Below are 19,499 nucleotides of genomic sequence, written 5' to 3'. Positions count from 1 at the left end.
GATTTTAAGAAGGAAATTAATCGGATCCACGTGCAATCCAACCATGAGAATTAAAGATTTAAACTTGGAATCTTTCGCGGATGGAGAATGAAGCTCGAGGGAATCTTCTATTGACGACGTGCGAAATAAACGTCGTCGTCGTCGTCGTCGTCGTCGTCGTCGTCGTCAAAGAAGAGGCGGCTGCATAAAGGATTCGAGATTCCCTGGCGGTATATCGGAGATGGATCGGCTTCTGCCGGTGGTCGTTAGCCGTGATAGATGGCAACTTGTATCCACCGCCGGGGCTCTCCGCGTTCGCCAATGAGAAATCCGATCGTAACTACTTCCGGCTCTCGGGCCGATGCCTTACGTGGAACGCCGTGAAAACGGAAATTCACTTTCTTTACCTTGGCAGCGTATCGCGCGTGCGTCTCCAGGTCTTTTTCCATTTTTTATTTCTTTTTTCCCCGAACATCTCTCCCTCCGCCTCTCCCTATGCACATTCACGTGTTTCCCCATGACGCATCAACTTGTTTCGCGAAGCCGTCCTCATGGGGTCCGATCTCTCTCTCTCTTTCTTTTTTTCTCCTCTCCTCCTTCCCTCTTTCTCTCTCTCTCTCTCTCTCTCTCTCTCTCTCTCTCTCTCTCTCTCTCTCTCTCTCTCTCTCTCTCTCTCTCTCTCTCTCTCTCTCTCTCTCTCTCTCTCTCTCTCTCTCTCTCTCTCTCTCTCTCTCTCACTCACTCACTCATACACACACGCATACACATGACACATCGCATATGAGACACCTGCAACTCTTTTGGATTTTCGAAAGCGGCCACGGCCATTTAATCATGTCCGCGTTTATTGTTACCGGTGCATGAATTATCAAGCTGTGGGCTCTGTCGTGATATCTCGCAATCGGAACTTTTGTTGAAGAAACCAATGGCATTACTTTGCAATCGACGCGCGTGTTCGGCACGCGTTTGTCTTGTACGCCGATATACATATTTCACGTTATCTTTATCGCGCGTGAACATTTTATTATTTTTAAGTGATTCATAGGCTGCCACGATACGAAGCCATTCACAATCTACTCGTCTCGAATGCAATAGGTTTTTCTACCTAATTGTATGAGATTTTAGAAAAATTTTTTACGCGGTCCCTCTCGGTGATTAATGAATTCTCGTAACGAGCTGCAGCGCAAAGCGCGCACAGGCTCTGCCTTTCCTTCGTGCATTTACTTCTTCCCTGTCAACGTTGCGCTCGGCTTGGCAAACGTTAGCGACAGGCAGGGGGGGCCTCCGAAGGACGCGCGTATACACTCGCGCTAATGCGCTCGCGCACACGGTCGATTTGCACTCATACACGCTCAAAGGGGCCGTCGGACGTGTATGTAAAGACTCCTCCGTCGAGAATACGACGGAGTACGGTAACACACGACTCGATTCAGATTTATCCTCGAGCGAATCTTATCGTGTTTGTTCGAACGATTAATGTATTCTCCGATGCGCGCGTCGCAGTTGTTGTTTTCGTTGCTGTTTTCGTGAGGATGGATCTTCGATAAAAATGACGCATTTTTTACTCCGCGCCATTGTCCCAATGTCGCCGAATGTCGAATTTATTTAATCCTTTTAACACGAATATTATATTCACGATGATAACGCGAAGTGACTCTCGAACTGCCACGTTCAGCGCTAAATGCGTAATGACTAATGAGAATATGCAAGATTAGCATAACTTAACGGCATCGCTCTCGAGAGAGCGGCTCGGTTTCTGGTTTGTGACATTTAACACGTTGTTTTTATCTCACCTTTATTCATAATGAGCGAGCACGGCCTTGAGCTCTAAATCCGGCTCTAATTTTTTAACAACGTCTGTTCTTCGCGTCCCCCGGGCACCCGTTATGAAACTATGTCACTAACGAATCCTTAAAATCGGCTTACCGTCGCTACGCGACAAAATTGGTAATCTCTAATTCCGAAAGTATGATTTTTACAAGCATTTATATCCCAAAACGATCGGAAAGTTTCCGACAGCTCGGGAGCTGAAGTGGAAAGTCGATATTCCGCTCGGAACGCGGCTGCCGGAGATCTCCGTGGCCGTAATTGGAAAGGACCGCTATCGCTTTTCTGTTTTCGTCGCGCTGAAGAATCAGTCAGGTGCCGCTTGTCGAATAGAATTCCAAGGCGTCGCGTCGCCTTGAGAAAAAGTTCCCGGAAAAGTGAAAAGGGGTCTCAATGCCGATACGACTTTGAAACAACAGATTCCGACGTGTACCCGCGTAATTCTTCCTCGGAGGCGTCTCGAGGACAACAGTCCGGAAAATACTGTTGTGCTAAACTTAGTCCCGAAGGAAAATATTTTGTCGGGAAAATATGTGTACAACGCCGCGAGAGTATGCGCGGTATATCGCCGAGGCGAGTAAGCGGAGAACAAGGTGCTCGAGAAGCCACCGTTGATTTAGAACTGTTCGCGAGAACGAAAAATGCCTCCGCTATTTTCCGACCCCGGTATTTTCCACGGATGTCTTATCGAAAATCATTTCACTGGCCAAAGCTCCGTTGGCAAAATTGCAAATGCAATTAAAATCCGCATGCAAAAGAAATCGTAGGTTTCTCTACGAAGCTTACGTTTTATTGAAGAATATCAAGTATAATGTTTAACACGTAGAATACCACCAATTACTCCTCAAGTACAATGCCATCTCTATCATAAGAGAATCCTCGTTTTACGAGCTTATTTATTACGCGACCATCGTTCACCGAGTGAACGCACGCTGGACGGAAAATCGGAGAGCGCCGTTATCAGCGGCGATAATAATATCGTTAATCGGGCACCCAGCGATCGGCGCTCGTCGCTGGCATTTCGTTGCAGCGGCCCCGATGCAGATGTGAACGGCGTTGAATATTATCATCGGCGGGACGGAGACGGAAAGCGTGAGATAGCTCGACGGAGTGACGGTGGAGACGGCGGGCGGGGGGAGTCACGCTATCGTTCTTCTCACAAAAACAAGTGTATTTGGAGAGATTCCGATAAGAGGGCATACCTTCTCGCGGTTGTGCGCACGCACAGCCGGTCACGTCCGTGCGTATATCTAATGACACGAATCGCGCTATCGTCTGCTGCTTGCGCAGACTCCTTAGCTCGAATGTGTGTGTGAGTTGGTAGTTTACGCGCATGATTTCATGGTAGAAGTGATACGCACGTATACGAGCTGCCAAGTGAAACACACGCACGGATCTGAACGATACACCTAACTTGCGAAGTGACACACACACACACACACGCATACGCACACACACAGGCATTCATTTGACGGTTTCACGCACACGATTTAAAATAACACTCGCACACGTACGCACATGCATGTACGGTATATACCAGCCGAATCGATAAGCCTGGAATTGGAAACAACATTTGATGTTACAGCTTGGAAGTAATTTAATCTCAGGCTTAGACTAAATATATTGTTCACTTATGCAGCCGCTATGATCATGGTGTATTGTTTTCTCGTATAAACTGGAATAATGTTTTTCCTCAACGTCATCGCACTTCGTTTCTCGGTCGACTCGGTTCTGCCTCCCTTAAAACATCTCATACCGTGCGTTAGTTAATTTTATTTACAAGAAATTACAATTCTCTATCGCGGTCGCAAAGGTTATCTCGTATTTTTATACTTTGTCAGTACACTCTCTTGCAACGCGAACATATTTTTTTATCTACCGATGCCTTATCTCGCCGATGACATTTGTAGCTTTACTTTCACGGATATTCCTCACGGGTATTTTATAATCGGTGCTTTTTATTTACTTTTTATTAAAATTAAGTCTATTATTAACTTTCCGGACTTTCTCAACTGGACAGTTGTATTATCTTCGAGCCGTCGCTTCGTTCCGCTTTTCAACGGAAGATTCCGATCTCCGATTTCCAAGTTTCCCGGCGTCGAAAGAGGAAAATGGAGGCATGCATGGTGTTGCAAGGCTGACAAAATATCATAAGACTCAGCGGAATGGACGCGAATTGAATTGTAAAGTGCCTTTCCTCCGACTGACGCGTCGAATCCTCTTAACCTCTCGAAAGGTCATCGATATATATATATATATATATATAAATAAATTTTTTTCTATTATTATTTTTTGTGTTTATTATCACGCGACCGCGGTAACGCAACTTATATCGGTCCTGATGGAAGTGAGGAGGAAAAAGAAAGAGGATAATTCCCGCGTTAGTTTCCCCTTGATTAAGCGATGCATTAATTTTTTTACGTAACCAACTCGTTTTACGTAATTATACCGTATATTTAATTACAACTGAAACTTAAGTTAAGCGGATCAGCGAGCAAGATGGAAGTTTAAACACATTTAACATTTTCTTTCACAATTCACGCGCATTTACGAATCTGTCGGTTAGGTTTGTCATATCAATAATTTCGCCCTTTTAATATACTTTGTTATATCGTTTGGATTTGGAGCTTTGCTTTCTCCCTTTGTCTCCGCATAATGAATGAATATCATATGCTTAATATAACGGGCGGTTACCATGTCCGACGTCTCAACATCGAAGACAAAGGAAAAATGGTCCGCGATAAGATAGCCGAAACAATTTCAAACAATATCCGCCCTGTGATTTCCGGCCATTTGTCTAAAACGTCGCCCACCTTATCGGTTCGTCGACACGTCTCGACATAATCTTACCGGCCCGCTGAATATCGCCGGGTCGGTTTTACGTTGTTTATTAAGTCCACGCCAACAAGTAGCCAGCAACGCGGCCGAGTATTGTCCGATTCCAACAACGAGATTGCTAGAATGTCTTATCGATAGGCGATCAAGCTCCCTCGAGAGCGATCGATAAGACTTTCGCTTTGAACAACAAAGGTACCCTTTGCATAAAAGGAATCGTGTCATCGCGTTATATATGGGCTATTCACGATGCTTTGGATAATATCGATACGATATTGCACGATAAATGGAGATTATATCTCCAGCGGACGATAACTCTTGAATTTTATACGTTGTATACGTAATTATATGTGCATCTCGACTTTCATTATCATGTTTTTATTCGATATTTAACGTCAAATAAAAATATTTGTAATATTTAATTTAATTTAAGCGGGCTGAGCGCTTGGGAAAATTTGATAACAAGGGGAGATAATGAAAACAACTCTCTCTTTCTCTATCTCTCCGCTATTTGCATCAACATGAGCGATAAAAGTATTGTCGACTCTCGTTATTTCCGCCTAACTGAACGATAATCTTGACATTTACATTTCGTTTTTCGCAACAACGTTTACCAGGTTCCGGAGCCGACGGCGCTTTTAATTCAAGTGAGTCACGTAACTGCGGTAGTTCTTCGACATACATCGTCCCGCCATTAACATATTTGCGCTCTTTTGTTTTATTCTCACCATGATTTTAATTTAAATGGGCTACGGCGGACAGCACGCGTTGTTCACGTGGTTCACACGATGCTCGATCACCTCTGCAATAACGATACATCAGAAATGATCATCGCGAATTTGCTTCTTCAGACAAGTAATGCTATTAATATACCTACTTGTGAAAATATAATCATACTTGAAAATAAATCGAGACTAATTCGAAGTAATTTATGAGACTAACGGTGGAAGGACGATTGTCGCGAATAAAATGCAAATTCTGATCGCCCCGGGATCTTGGCCACCGACGAACACCAAATTCGGGCGACTCGCGATTGGAATCGGCAACCTACTGACACACTAATCGACAGCTTCGTCGTTACGAGCTGGTGTTGCCGCGTGAGCATTAATTAGACCGATACGCAACGTTACACCATTATACACGTTGATACACGAATGAAAATTCTACAGACAATTGCATATTTGACGAATGAGAGAATTCACACGCGAAAGGAGTCGATCGAGAAGAGTCAACGTTCGTTCCGCCGCGAGTCGCGTTATCCACATTTCAACTATAATAACGCTTCGGGGTCAATGAGGCGGAGGAGGAAAAGACGAAAGCGGCGTACGACGACGAGGATGCGCGCGAGATATTTCGCGTAACGCCAACGACGCGTGATTCACCCCGCCTCTTCGCAGAGAGCGAAGAAGTATGCCGCTATAAATATAATGCGTTTCTGAGTCATCGGGCTCGCGCGAGATGCCACCGGTGGTTGGCTCAATGGCATTTGAAATCGTCGATCGTTGACGCGTTTTCGCGACGCGCCCCACGCCCCGCGCCGTAGGGACGCGAATTTCAACCGGAACCTCTCCTCCGGCTTTATTATCCGTTCCGTGCGAACGCGCCGGAAATATCTGTACGCGATTTCGCGTCGAGCGATCGACCGAGATCGTTGCCGGAGTCCGCGCGCGTGTCCTGAGTTTCTCTTTCAAATCAACCGAACCCCCGTCGATCGAGATCGCGTCTGCTTTTCCTCCAGACCGCTGCCTTCCGTCGCGAATGACATACGAGTTCAAAGAACTGGAAAGTACGTCAGGAGACGGAGAAGTTCAATGTAGCGAGTAATTTAATCTACTCTCCTTTCAAAGGACTTGGAACTGATCTTGAATTTTAAAGAATTGAAATTGAGGAGTCCGAAAAAACTCGGAATTAATCGTCTACATCCCACTTCTTTAAGGGTTTAAAATTGATTAATAAAAATCAAATCTTTCTTTACGATAAAATTAATTTTCTCAGATGATCAGATTATTTCTGCCAAATTTGTTAATCGTCTTTAGATATCAGTGCATATGACGATATAGCTACGCAGGTGCGCTGATTGCAAAAAAAAAAGATCACATATCTTGGACTTTCCGCGGGATAATAATTCGCGAGAATGCTCGCGCGAGCGAATCTTGATAATAATTTATCTTCGTGCGTGCGCGATAAGGCGCGTGTAGGTGCGCTCTAACGCGTGCAAATTAAACGGTTCTTTACGTCGCTTTCTGCGAATCGGCCGGTAATCGCGCCCGCTATTGCTTATATTAGCGTCGTAATTATCAAGATCGCTCGCTCGCACGCTTTATGATCGGCGACGTGCCAGCACGAGGCAAGGGACATCGAACATGGGCGACAAGCATACCCGATTAATTAGCATCCGGCGTTACGGCGAATCGCTCGTCTGTATGCCGCGAATCGTGCCTTACCTACGTGTAACCCAGCAATATTAATCTTTCGAGGATCTTTTTGTAGCATTTTTTCATCTTGCAAGACTTTAGTATTTAAAAAAAAAATTGAAAGATATCGTGTAACATTTTTGATTCATGAATTTTAATAATTTTTTTGCTTTGCAGCGAGGTAAAGCTTGCGCATAAATCTGAAACGCAAAACGTTTCTCAGAAACTTTGGGTTTTAAAAAGCATCAGAAAGATACGTGTGAACGACTCGCGAATTCGTCGAATTCGCCAAAATATTTTGCGCGCGCATTTTTAGACGATGTAACCGACCGTTTTCACCCGAGACAGAGACAGAGACAGAGACAGGCCGAAGGCTGCGAGGAACTTTCTAACCCAATTCCGCGTATTATTTGTGACGCTGTATTAGGCAATTGCCGTCTAATACTGGGTCTAGGTCCTTCTCGGACGAGGAATACTAAATCGCCTCTTGTCAATCGTCGCGCGTGGCGACACAATTCGCTATTCACCATTTGGAAAAAGACGAAACGGGACGGTGATGGCAATTCGGAATTTCTAATTACAAAAGCTAGAGAACGAAAATTTTAAAAAGAAATCTAAGATTTACACAAATATTCTAAAGGACTCGCCACGTGTATCCTTCCCCGAACAGATTTTTGTTTCCCGTTTGCAAGATGTATAATCTGCGCAGGAAATGTTCTAATTTACTTATACAGAGTGAAATCTTCATCTTTCAAGAATATAATAATGGTTTTCCATAAATATTTGAATAGTTAAAACTATTTTTAAGAAACAATGATTAATACAGAAGTTATTAATCTGAAATTTTATTTTTTCGTTTGGTTTATCGAATTCGAAACATTTCATGACGCGCAAATAAAAATTTCAAAAAAAATCAGAAAAATTTATCAAGATTATTTTCACGTCAGGATACATTTATTGACGCGCTATTTTCATTGTTTTAGAAGCAGTGGCACCGATTAATTTCAAGCGATGTCAATTTCATAATCGTTAAGTGGTCTTCAATTCGCGAACGAGCGAGTCTAGAAGTTTTACGTAATTCCCGAAGAAAACAGCTGAGGAACTGTCATCTATTTATTGCCGCGTTATCGTTTTACTAACCTGAAATTAGAAAATTCGAAACGGGCGGCGCGGCACGAAGGGGAGAGGACCTGTCTCGGATATTTCGTAACGCAATGTATTGCGTCGCAACGAGACGCTGAATCTTCTCTCACCGAATCGCCATAATTTAACGCGCTACACTAGCATAACGACGATCACCGACGCGTAACGAACGGCTCTCCGCGAGGAGGTCCGCTGAACAAACGTGCGTCGCGGAGCCGAAGAACTCGAGGGCTGCGGCTTAATTATACGTAATTTTTCTGATGCTTGAGCGAAGCTTCTAAGTGAATTGTCAATCATCGCGTCGAGGATCAATCCGGAGTCTGCTTTCCCACGGATGTATCGGAGGAATCTATTATTTCTTTTTTTTTTGCGAGCAATCTCATGTCTTGACTTAAAGACATCTAGTGGTCAAGAATATTTAAACCATTTGCACAAAAGATTTGATTATATCGCAGGAGCATTTCCGGGCAAGGTCAAGTTCTATGTATAGAATTTTCATTGCAAATTCCAGGCGGGGGGAATGTCCTCGGGTCTTTCGCACGTTCGCACGCGCGGCGGATAGCGCTGTCGTTTCGGGAAATCATGGCGGCTGTAAAATCTCGACGAGGAGAGACGTCGCCGGCGTTGAATAATTAAAGAGGCTAACGAGCCGTCTAACCCCGGCGGAAGCATTGCTCCGGCAAATATCGGATTGGGGGGGACCAGACGGAATCGGTTGTAACGGTTAGCGATATGTCCCTCGGAAGCCCTACCGGGGATGGTTTTGTTCTATCGTTTACACGAGCGTCGCGAGGGATGTATACGCGCGACGACAACTACAAACGGATTACTCGCGTCGTACTGCAGGCGAAAGCGCCCTTTCTATGGATGCGCTGAAAATTAACAATGGGAAGTAATCTCGCGATCTGATATTTCTATCGATTTACGTTGTAGTTACCTATATTGTCGACGCAAATATCAAGAGTTGCAGTATTCATCGAATCGCAAATCGAATCGACGTACTCCTCCTTCGGGGCCGATATAACGGTGCGTATCTGCTTGCGATATTTACGACCACTCCGAAGGCTTATGTCTTCATAAAGATCCGCGAAAACATTCAACAAAGCGCTTCGTTGCGATCCATCGTTTTCTCCGCGGTTGGGAGAGAGAAGAAATTTATTCGCGTATACTCTTTAATGCGAAATAAAGGCGTGCGCGCATTCCTCGCGAATTAAGCAGGTAGCCACTATTGGGCGACGTAACAATATAATTTCCTGCGAAAAAACGGCACTTCGTTAAAAAGTCTATCTAGTCTCCACAATGGATTTTTTTTGCACGCTACCGGGTTTCGCAATCCCGGCGCGGCTTTCACTTCTTAACACAGCTTTAATTCGTGAACTTTCGAGGCGCTATCACCGGTCGGACGGTAGAATTTATCGTGCCGTGTAATCGCCGTCTTAAAAATGAAATACCCGATTAATTATCGGGGTCGTAACACCGAACCGAAGTGTCCGAGTGAACTGGACTGATATTTCGCTCGTATATCATGTAATTTCGGAAGAAAACAGGTTTTCGCTTCCTTTAGCATTATCTCAAGGCCCACAGTTTACAACCCTGGGAATGGGACGCAGCTCGTAAAAATGTCCAAATACCTATTCTGTGGAATACCTATTTCGACATTCCAAATTTCTGCCTAATCTGCCATATCCCAATTATTCTAGAGATGTCTTAAATTTATCGACGTCTATTTCGAGAGCTTTGTCCGATTGTGTGCGACGCGAAATCGCGGCGCGCCGTTTTGCGACGATCCGCGAAACCGGCGCAATGTTACTTTCACTTAGCGCGATTTATTTTCTGCGCCGTCGATGCGCGTGCGAATCGAACGTGCCTACCGTTCGCGGTCGGCGGAGTTAGTTAATTAACGTCACTTGTACGTATGTGTGCGCGTGTGTGCGTGCGCGTATGCGCGCGTGTTCGGAAGAACGACAAAGAGCAAGGTGGCGACGCGAGGAGGAGACGAATCCGCGCGCGGAAAAGAGAGAGATAGAGAGAAAGGAGAAACAAAAATACGATGGTGAGGTCACCGATTGGTTCGCCCGTACCGAGGCACACGGAGTGCACGCGCATCTTTTTCTTTTATTTTTCCCACAGACGAAAGGGGCACCTATACGATGACGTTGATGACCTTGTGCCAGATGGAGCCGCATCCTGAGCCAGGGACAGTCGGTTTCTCGGATACGCCGCTTATCTTTCGTCTCGTTTCTGTTTCACCATCGAGCACGTAGAGATTACGGCTGCGAAAAAGTATCGGGGTATTTTCCCACCTGACGTAACGATGAATTGTCCCAGGTTTTTGAAACGTTTCATCCTGGTAGAACCAAGCGATTTGTTGAAATTATTCTGCTCGTTATCTGGAAGAAAAAGAAATGACTGTTTCAACACATTTCGTTCGTCTTTTTTTTCTAATAGAACAAAGAGTCTTCCTATGTGAATGAATAAAAATATGCGGGATAGAAGTTAATCAAATAAAAATGATTAAATGAGAGAGTTCGCGACGAAGACTAGTTAAGAGCTAAAGACTGCCTGGAAGTTTTAACTGCTGGACAGAATTCGCCGAGATTGGAGTCAAAATACTGAATATCCCTATATATACGAACGTGTCGCGTATCCGTTAAAAATCGTGCACCTGGCAATCCTACACAACACACGCCTCGGACCTAGATCGTATGCGCGAGCGTCGCTCGTGCGTTTCCAAGGTGCGTGTCTAAGGTCGTCACGTGTGTTCGCCGTGATAAGCAGTAGCCTAGGTCGCCAGCATGCACGCGCGCTTCATACTCGTGCTCCTCCAATTCGTCACGAATTTACGTGTGCGCATCCGCACTTGCGTGAACACGCACGACCGTACGCGCACGTCTCTCACCCACGTACGCGTTTTTCTTTTTCCATAATACCCGGTCGCCCAGTGAAAGTTGCCCTCCTGCGTCTGATCGAGGATCGATTACGCCGCCAGTTGCAGTTGACCGGTTAGTCTTCGCTCGGAGCCAATCCGAGCACTTTAAGAATATTCCAACGAAAAAACCTCAAACGGTGAAAAAAAAAACAAAGGAACAAATAAATGAAAATCTCGTAATAAAAATAATAATTGAATAAAAATAAACGCAACTATAATTAAGAAATACATTGTTCAAATATATACATTTAGTCTTCTTTTTAAGTATTAACGTCAAATAAAATAAAATTTTATTTTTTAATACGACAAAGTGCACAATCTCGGTGCATTCCGTTCCGCGGCTGAAACTTCCCGGCAATCTTTAGCTCTTAATTAGCCCCCGTCGCAATCTCTCTCATTCATAATGATTTTTATTTTACCCAATTAATTTCTATGCCGCATCTTTTCATTGATTCACCTTAGAAACTTTTTACTCGGAGGAAAAAGATTTTCGATATCCTCTCAGTTTTGAACGTGTCGTGGAGCACGTCTTCGAGGAATCCTCTCGAAGATATGTCTCAATCGCGTTTTCCGAATAAAAACGCGCCGTTCCATCGTTCTCCGATGACGTACGGCGGCGGGTTATTATTTACACATGTGTCAGTCGTCGACTCCAAGTCTCCGCGATGCGTATGACGTGCGCACTTACGTATCCGATTCTTCAAAGAACCTGCGAATGGCGGTATATCACCGTTTCAGACATAACGTTCACGAAGAAATAAATAAGCTCCATTATTAATATCCACCTTTTTTTTGCGACGGTTAGTCCCTTGAAAGCGATTCACCGTACCTCTCCCTTTCCGCACGTACGCACCCCAAACACATTTTACGTATTTAAGGAATCCGCAAATAAGCTGTTGGGGCCACGCGAAAATATATCCTTCTGCCTTGGAGGTTCTTCATAAATCACTGATCAGCGCGATTCCGATGATGGATGATGGATATAATGCGGCTAGGCTACGGCGAAAATAATAATAAATCGAGATTAGAATATTCCGCTCGGTGGCGTGTAAATTGAGGAGATAAGACTCATTAGCAAATTCAACGTATTTCACGTCAGCGATACGCGACCGACCGACAATCGTAATTGCTCGTAATTTTTATCACGATGCGTCTATCGTCTCTCCCGTCGTTTCTTACTCCTCGGGAATCTCGTATGCGGTAGACGTTATCGAGGCAGCGAATTATTCGCATACTCTCGTTCATAAACGCTGAGGGTTACGCGCGGTTTGCAAAATCGCAGACATTTCATGCGAGATGAGTCTCGTTAACCCTTCGGAATCTCGCCTGCGGTAGCCAGTGTCAAGTAGCGCATTTTTCGCATATTCCTGTTCATAAACGATAAAATTTACATGAAGTTTACGCATAAGTCTTATTTGCGTTTTCATTTGAACAAGATTCAACAACAGATTGAACAACGATCATGCAAGACGAACTCAATTGAAATTTGTTAAAAGATCAACTAGAGAGAGAGAGAGAGAGAGAGAGCAAAGCGATGTAAATGAGCCCATCAAATAAAATACTAATAAGTAATCTTCAAAATTCTCAGACAATTAAATATGGTAAGATCCTACGAAATATATAAATGGGTCGATCCTAAATATGAATGTAAGACATATCGATATTTTTTTCATACTTTATTCTTAACGCTTGAATATAATAAACTCGATGATAGATGGGCGACCGAGATATGACTCCGTCGGCGGCGACTCCTGGACACGCAGGAATGTGACAAATGCAACGTGCGACGGGTTACCGTTCGTTCGTTGCTCGCTCAGCTGTTGCTGCGGCCTTAAGAACCGAAATAATCCCAACCTGGCAGCGCGAGTAGGTGGGCGGTCTACTACTATCTGCATTCGTATGCGGAAAGCTGTACCGAAATAAATCGCCGTTGTTAAAGTGATTCCTCTGCTGCCGCCGGCACCTACTTGAACTGCGAAAAATGCAATTCGATACCGAGGGAGAGAGAGAGAGAGAGAGAGAGAAGAGAGAGAGAATTTGTGAAAGACGAAGAAGCACAGGAGGCGTGCGCGCATTGTCCGACTCGTCACACCTTATGCATGCGCGGCACAAATAAATGATTAATAGAGTACGATTGTTTCTCAATGCTCAATGACGTTATATATAATAATACCGAGAAACGCTGATAAACTTTGATCTGCGGATTCTCCGATTAATTCGCAGTCCGGATTTTCCTTAGCGAATGCTCGATTACGTGTCTTGTTCCTCTTTCTTTTTTTAAACCTCATTGGTCGAAATTAGATAATTTGTTGACTGTGAATCCCCCGATTACAAAATTCCGCTAAACTCACACTCGAAGCGAGATAAGAACAAGATTGTATTATCTATTATAGCGTATGCCATATGGAACTTTCCGATAGGAATGTTACGAATTTAATCGCTACAGCAGCAATTAGAAAGATCGAACATGTTTACGAATGAAGAGCCCAATCGCTGTCCCCCCTTGAGGTCGGCCTAAGAATGATGATTTCCGAGTAACCCCCTCCCCCCCCCCCTCCTCGATCGGGATCTTCGTTCGTGCGATCTCGAGTCTCCCATGTGTTCGAATGACGGACGGCGTGAGAATTCGAACCGGCTGGTCGATGTTCCGACGGTGGTGCTCGTGGCACAATGGGGCTCTCGCGCGAATCTCATCTCGAGCGATATAGCTGTGACGAGACAGGACCCAGCCAGGCCAGAGGCAGACAAACCAGACGGACAAAACCGGCCGTCCTTCCGTGCGCGCAGTGAAATTTAAATGAGCGGCTCCCGATTTTTGCGCCCGCTCTCGCGCTGCCCCGCCGCGCCGCGCCGCTGCCTCCCTTCACAAAACTTTCATATCGCATTCTCGCGCGCGATTCGACCTTTCGTTTAAGAGAGACGGCAACGACGACAACGACAACGGCATATCCATCCCGTCGGACGAAAGGGGAGGGAGAGATACTCTCGCGCGGAGCCCCTATGGCCTCGATACGCGAATGCCCGTGAGAGAAGCGCCCGTCCTTCCCTCCTTCGCCGCTCCTCAAGTATAAAGTATTACGTACGCTGGCATCGCGCGTGTTGTCTCGTCATCGTCGTCATCATCATCATCATCCACGTTTCGCCCACGCTCTCGTCGGTCTTCTCGGCCACGTGGTCTAAGAACATTGTATATCGATTTGTCCTGTCATGTCATTTCGCTTGCCGTTCCCCAAACCTGGATTACGATGACGTACGTCCCGGCATGGCACTCGCAATTTGCGTTGCGTTGCGTTGCGTTGCGTTGCACCGCTGTGTAGGAACCGTGAGGGGGGAAAAAAAAGGAAAGGATTCCGCGTGCGTAATACGTAGAGAAAGGGAGGAGAGTAGAATGACGCAGGGTGAGGGAGGAGCGAGAAACGACGACGGGAGTCAGGGGGGCGGTATACGCAAAGTTGCGAAACGGCCAGTCGCGCTCGATTGCCTCTCGATGAAATTGATTTGCGAAAAAAAAAGGTCGCGCCAGGCCTCGCTCGTATTTGCGTCAATCGCGGCCGATTCTTCGGCGACGCTCCGGCGTTGAAACTCGAAATTTATTTCCAATTAATTCGCTAAACAATCGGCTTCAGAAGGAACTTAAGATGATGCGCGAAATTATCAGAAGCCTGTGTGGGATTTTCTTCGCTCGACTATACCTATCGAGATAGCGTTAACTTTGTTAGCAGGGAGAACATTAATTCCAGGTCATCGTATATCCTGCGTCCTGTTAAAAAAACGAGAAATTTATATATATTTTTTATTATTGTATGTTATTATTGTATGTGGTTTTGATTATTATCAAACGCGTACGTATGTATTCGATATGCAAAATGCTATAAATTTTCTGTCGTTTTCCTTTCTATAAAAATAACTTTGTTGCGTGCGTTGAGATTGGTTTATGAATAAATCAGGTAATTACAGAGAGCATAGATGAAAAATGTATTCGCAAAAAATAGAGCGCCAGCAAAGTGTTGCTGCTATGAAATCTATCTGTGATAAAAACAAAATGATTAAGAGCACAAGGTAGGACAGATCGTACAGCAAAAACGTGGCGAACAGCACAAAAAAAAACAAGAAAAAAAACAGAACGGAAGTGAAATAGAAACAAAACTTACGTAAGAATACATGTACAATACTGATTGAGTCTGTAAAAATGACGTAATAACGTCCCAAAAGGAGGAATTAAAATCACAATGGGACACACACACACACACTTACTCTCTCGCCGGCCTGAAAGTTAGACTCGTTACGTGCCCTTTGCACACACACACACGCGGCACTTATATCAATCGCTCGAATTCCTTCTAATCTGACGGCGTCATCGAAATGTCACCGTCGTGCCTACCGGCGACAATCCGATTAGGATCTATTTACTTCTGGACGCGCCGCTGTCCACTCTCGCTCCGGTATTATCCTCTCCGGTCTAATTCGACGTCGGCGATTGCTCCGTCGTACGGTAATCGGCGGTCGTCTCGGGGACAGCTACCCGAGAGCGATTACGCGAATTACGCGCTAATTCCGCAAACGACGACACGCTTCGCGCTCCCATCGCCGCAACGTTCTCGTTTCGCAACGCCGCGCCGCGCCGCGCCGATCGGGGATCGATTTCGTGCCCGATGCACATGCGGCGAGCGAGAGAGGAGCGCGGAGACGAGCCGAGGCTTGTCGCATGATATAAGCATTATAAACGACGTTATCGCGACAATATTATACTCGACGAGAAACCGACGCGCTCTCGGTCCATATGATTCAATATAAAACGCATAAATGTCATCAATTCACTTTACGCGGCAAGTAAACAAATCGGACCCTCGTCATTTTTACTGTCCGCTCGCGTTAACATTTAGAAGCTTGCATCACTATGTTGTTTATTTAAATTTACATTAGCATTTAAGTGTACTGCGGCATAAATGTACTTTATTCATTCGAATATATGTAAAAAAATGCCCAACCGTCGATGTGTTTTATGTAATTTAACGGTTCGAGGAGAATTAAATTTAGAAACACGCGTCGTTGAAAGGCACGTTATTGTTTCATAAAAAAAAAACTTTCTAGTTCGAGAGAGAGAGAGATAAAGATAGAAGTAAGTAAGTGAAATTGACGATCGGTGAGCCAGGCACTAAATAGATAGCTGGACAGATACATGGGTGAACTTTCGTGTATTATATACCGCGGTATATCCTCGCGGCTATAAGAGAAAAGTGAGAGAGAAGAGGAGAGAGAGAGATATACGGCAGGTTTCGTGTAGAGACATACGTACGGGTACACGGCACAGGCCGTCCGTTTCGTAATTTAATGCGATCTTATTAAGAGGAACGACGAGACGACTAACCGGCACGCTCTGCGTTCTGATTTCAGCATCTCAGCATTCCATCCATCGACGGAGTGTCCAGATTCACCTTCAGCATCTCCAGCAGCCAGGACACGGAGGGTTCCCAGGGTGGCCTCGAGTGTGCTCAACAGACCGGCCCTAAGTACGTATCGATTATTATGGTATAACGAGAGCTCGCGAGGTAATTTATGCATTTACGTTCGTACGTTCAGCGTATCGCCGTATATTATACGCAAGAATCGAAAACAGATAAATAGCCGCGGGCTGAATCGCTTTACGCCCATTATTTGTCAATCATGTGGTCAAGTTCTTCGCTGTTATTATATTTCTAACGTTCGCAGAAGAAAGAGAGAGAGAGAGATATTTTATGTATGTCACAGTGGCTATCAGATTCGCTATAACTGAGAAATAATGTCTCGGTGAATGGACTCGGTATACGCGATACGGTAATTTCGAGTAATCTTCCGTCGTAAGCGCCGTAACGTAATCCGCAATCTAAATCGCGCGACGTAAAAAACACATTGGAGCATCCTTGAGCAGGTGGTTTTATCGCGGCAACTTGACACACTAAAGCGCTGTTTAGCGCGCTGGCAGGTGTCGACTACTGCCGACTACACTCTCGTCGCGAACGGTTATGCTTGCGTCAGCAGAAACCGATTCAGTAACACCGGTAGCTTACTCTGGTGCTCACCGCATCCGGCGATACGATCCGGTGATTTGACGAATTGACGTTAAAAACGTAACAGCGCGGCGATGATAAATTGAACTTCGATTCGCTCGCCGACTCACTTCTGCTCGCTTTACTTTATTTGTCGAGCAACAATGGGCCCGGCATGCTCCACGTGTAGTTCGCGGATAAATATGACATAATGTACCATAATGTGTATATCAATGAATATAATAACGATAATAATATCAAAATCAAACATTGCGTCTTAATTTTATATATCTATATATCTTTGGATCTCGTATTCTTGTTTATCTGCTTAATATCAGAACAAAGCTGCGAGTCAAATTGCTTAAAGAATTGCCTCTCAGCTCGATTCTTATTGTCTTCTCATTACCTTGTTTTTATCCTCTTATTACCTTCTTATTTCTCTTCTTGTAGAAGCCTCGAGAGCCTCGGCACTATACCGTACAAGATGCGGATACAGGCAAACGATGACGTTTACGAGACCACCAGGCACAGAATGGCGGTCGCCGAGGAGAATAACAAGAACAAATGGTAAGAATGCTCCCTTGAGGTGCGGTACATACGGCCGTTCGATCCTCCGGGCGAAAGGTCCTTCTTTTTTTTGGCAAAGGAACGCGAACCGCGTTCCTTCTCTCCATTTTCAGGACTTTCCTTCCGAGACGCCCACGGTCGCCGCGGAACCGTAAATAATTCTCGCCTCGTGTGGCCCTACTCTTACAAACTTTCGCCCGTAGATACGGTCTTCTAACGGATGTTCGCGCGATTCACGAAGGAATTTATGAGGGAACCTCGTCGTGCGCGTACGCAGTTTACTCGTCGCCGGGATGTCGCGAGAATTCGCAGAAAATCGCGCGCCCGAGGATGTACCTTGGATAGCACGCGGATATGATTTGCGTTATTTGTAAATCGAACAAAAATACCCAGGGATTTTCGAAAAATTCGGAGACACGCGAATGATACGTTCGCATTACGGAGACGAATATTCGCGTCTGTTTTGCAGAATAAATGATGAAAAAAAATACTAATATTTGTCAGAAAACACAGACGATTGTTTCTCCAAATTTTCGCAAACAGGCGAATATTCGGAACTGTACACTTTGCAATTGTCAGCCGCATGGTTCGAATACGCGTGAGATTTTGCGCTCTCGTCTGACGGATCCGCATCGTCGGCTAATTTGTTTAGTCGTCTTCGCTCGTCACGGCCAAGGCTAAGAGCGCCTCACAAGTGCGATTTCATCACGGGTAAAACCCTTTTCCGCCTCTCTTCACCGTTGCGGTGCTTTATCGCGGCGCGCGCTTACGCGCGGTCAACGCCAAAGAAAATTGCATAACCAGCCAATCGATCGGACCCCTATGTCAGCGATGCTGCAAATTGCATTAATTGCAGAGACCGTTTTGTTTATAAATACACAACGAAAATCGGAGATTTTGTTTATGAATGTGTTATGTTTGCCGTATGACGAGATGAAATAGATTATGTTGCTATATTTCCTCTAAATTAACAAATAAATGTGTTAGAAATATATAAATGTCTCTTATATTTCGAGTAATTTTAGATATCAAAAATAAAAATACGAATGTGCTCTTCATTTTTTTACATTTTAATTGTTCTTTTCCATTTTTTTAAATATTGCTTAATTAGATAATTAGCGCATTAGAATCTTATGCATACATTTTTGTTTATCTTAATAGAATTTATGTCTTTCAGCACCAGGGTGATCAAGGCGAACGGTCCAGATATCGGACGCAAGGTGAAAGTGAAAGGAACCGGAAGGACAATACCTCCTCCGTCATCGTATGCAAGGCATCGGGAATCCACGACGAGCATTCCAACTTCCGGCAATAGTCAGCCCAAAGCTTCAACCAACAAGCCGATCGCTAATAGTAGTAGTAATAGTAATAGTAGTAACCATCTAGCGGCGGCTCGCAATCTGGAGAAAAAAATTTCCGACATTATGCGCAGGCCACTTAAGTAAGTGCATTGATATAAGAGCATAAGTCAAGTTCCGATAAAAAAAAAATAGAGAAACGACCGAGAAACAATCTTCCGCGCTAGATCAATGACACAGAGGCTAAAAAATTCTCAATGAAATACAAATAGAAAGGAAATTTATTAAAGGTTTTGATGTTTCTCGTCATAGATAGATTTTTGATATATTTTGCATTTTTTCTATGCAATAGGGAAAGACTTATCCACGTCCTTGCTTTGAGGCCCTACAAGAAGCCCGAACTCTACGATCGCATCAACAAGGGTAAGATGAGATCTGAATGTTTTCTCAACTTGTCGGAATAATCGATCGTTGATATTAA

At 44.6% G+C, this 19,499-nt stretch overlaps 1 protein-coding gene and 1 long non-coding RNA gene across 2 annotated transcripts in view; one reads left to right on the top strand and one right to left on the bottom strand.

Annotated features, from left to right (window-relative positions):
* Su(tpl) (Suppressor of Triplolethal) overlaps nt 1-19,499 on the top strand; it is a 79,545-nt gene that overhangs the window by 47,067 nt on the left and 12,979 nt on the right. Inside the window, exons 3-6 of the mRNA XM_071708876.1 lie at nt 16,522-16,637; nt 17,604-17,720; nt 18,898-19,161; nt 19,371-19,441. Coding sequence (XP_071564977.1) covers nt 16,522-16,637; nt 17,604-17,720; nt 18,898-19,161; nt 19,371-19,441 — 568 coding nt within the window. The remainder of the gene's footprint in view (nt 1-16,521; nt 16,638-17,603; nt 17,721-18,897; nt 19,162-19,370; nt 19,442-19,499) is intronic.
* On the bottom strand, nt 10,014-12,372 carry LOC139773988 (uncharacterized). Its single transcript, XR_011718482.1, has 3 exons — nt 11,913-12,372; nt 11,585-11,836; nt 10,014-10,588 (listed from the first exon to the last, which is right to left on the bottom strand). It is a non-coding gene; the product is annotated as an uncharacterized lncRNA (long non-coding RNA).

The sequence above is a fragment of the Temnothorax nylanderi genome, unplaced genomic scaffold, assembly GCF_030848795.1.
Source record: "Temnothorax nylanderi isolate EJ_2023f unplaced genomic scaffold, tnyl_v1.0 TNYL_tig0072_pilon, whole genome shotgun sequence".
NCBI lineage: Eukaryota > Metazoa > Arthropoda > Insecta > Hymenoptera > Formicidae > Temnothorax > Temnothorax nylanderi.
Note: the sequence above shows the minus strand (reverse complement) of the source record. Positions and strands in the feature narration are given on the sequence as shown.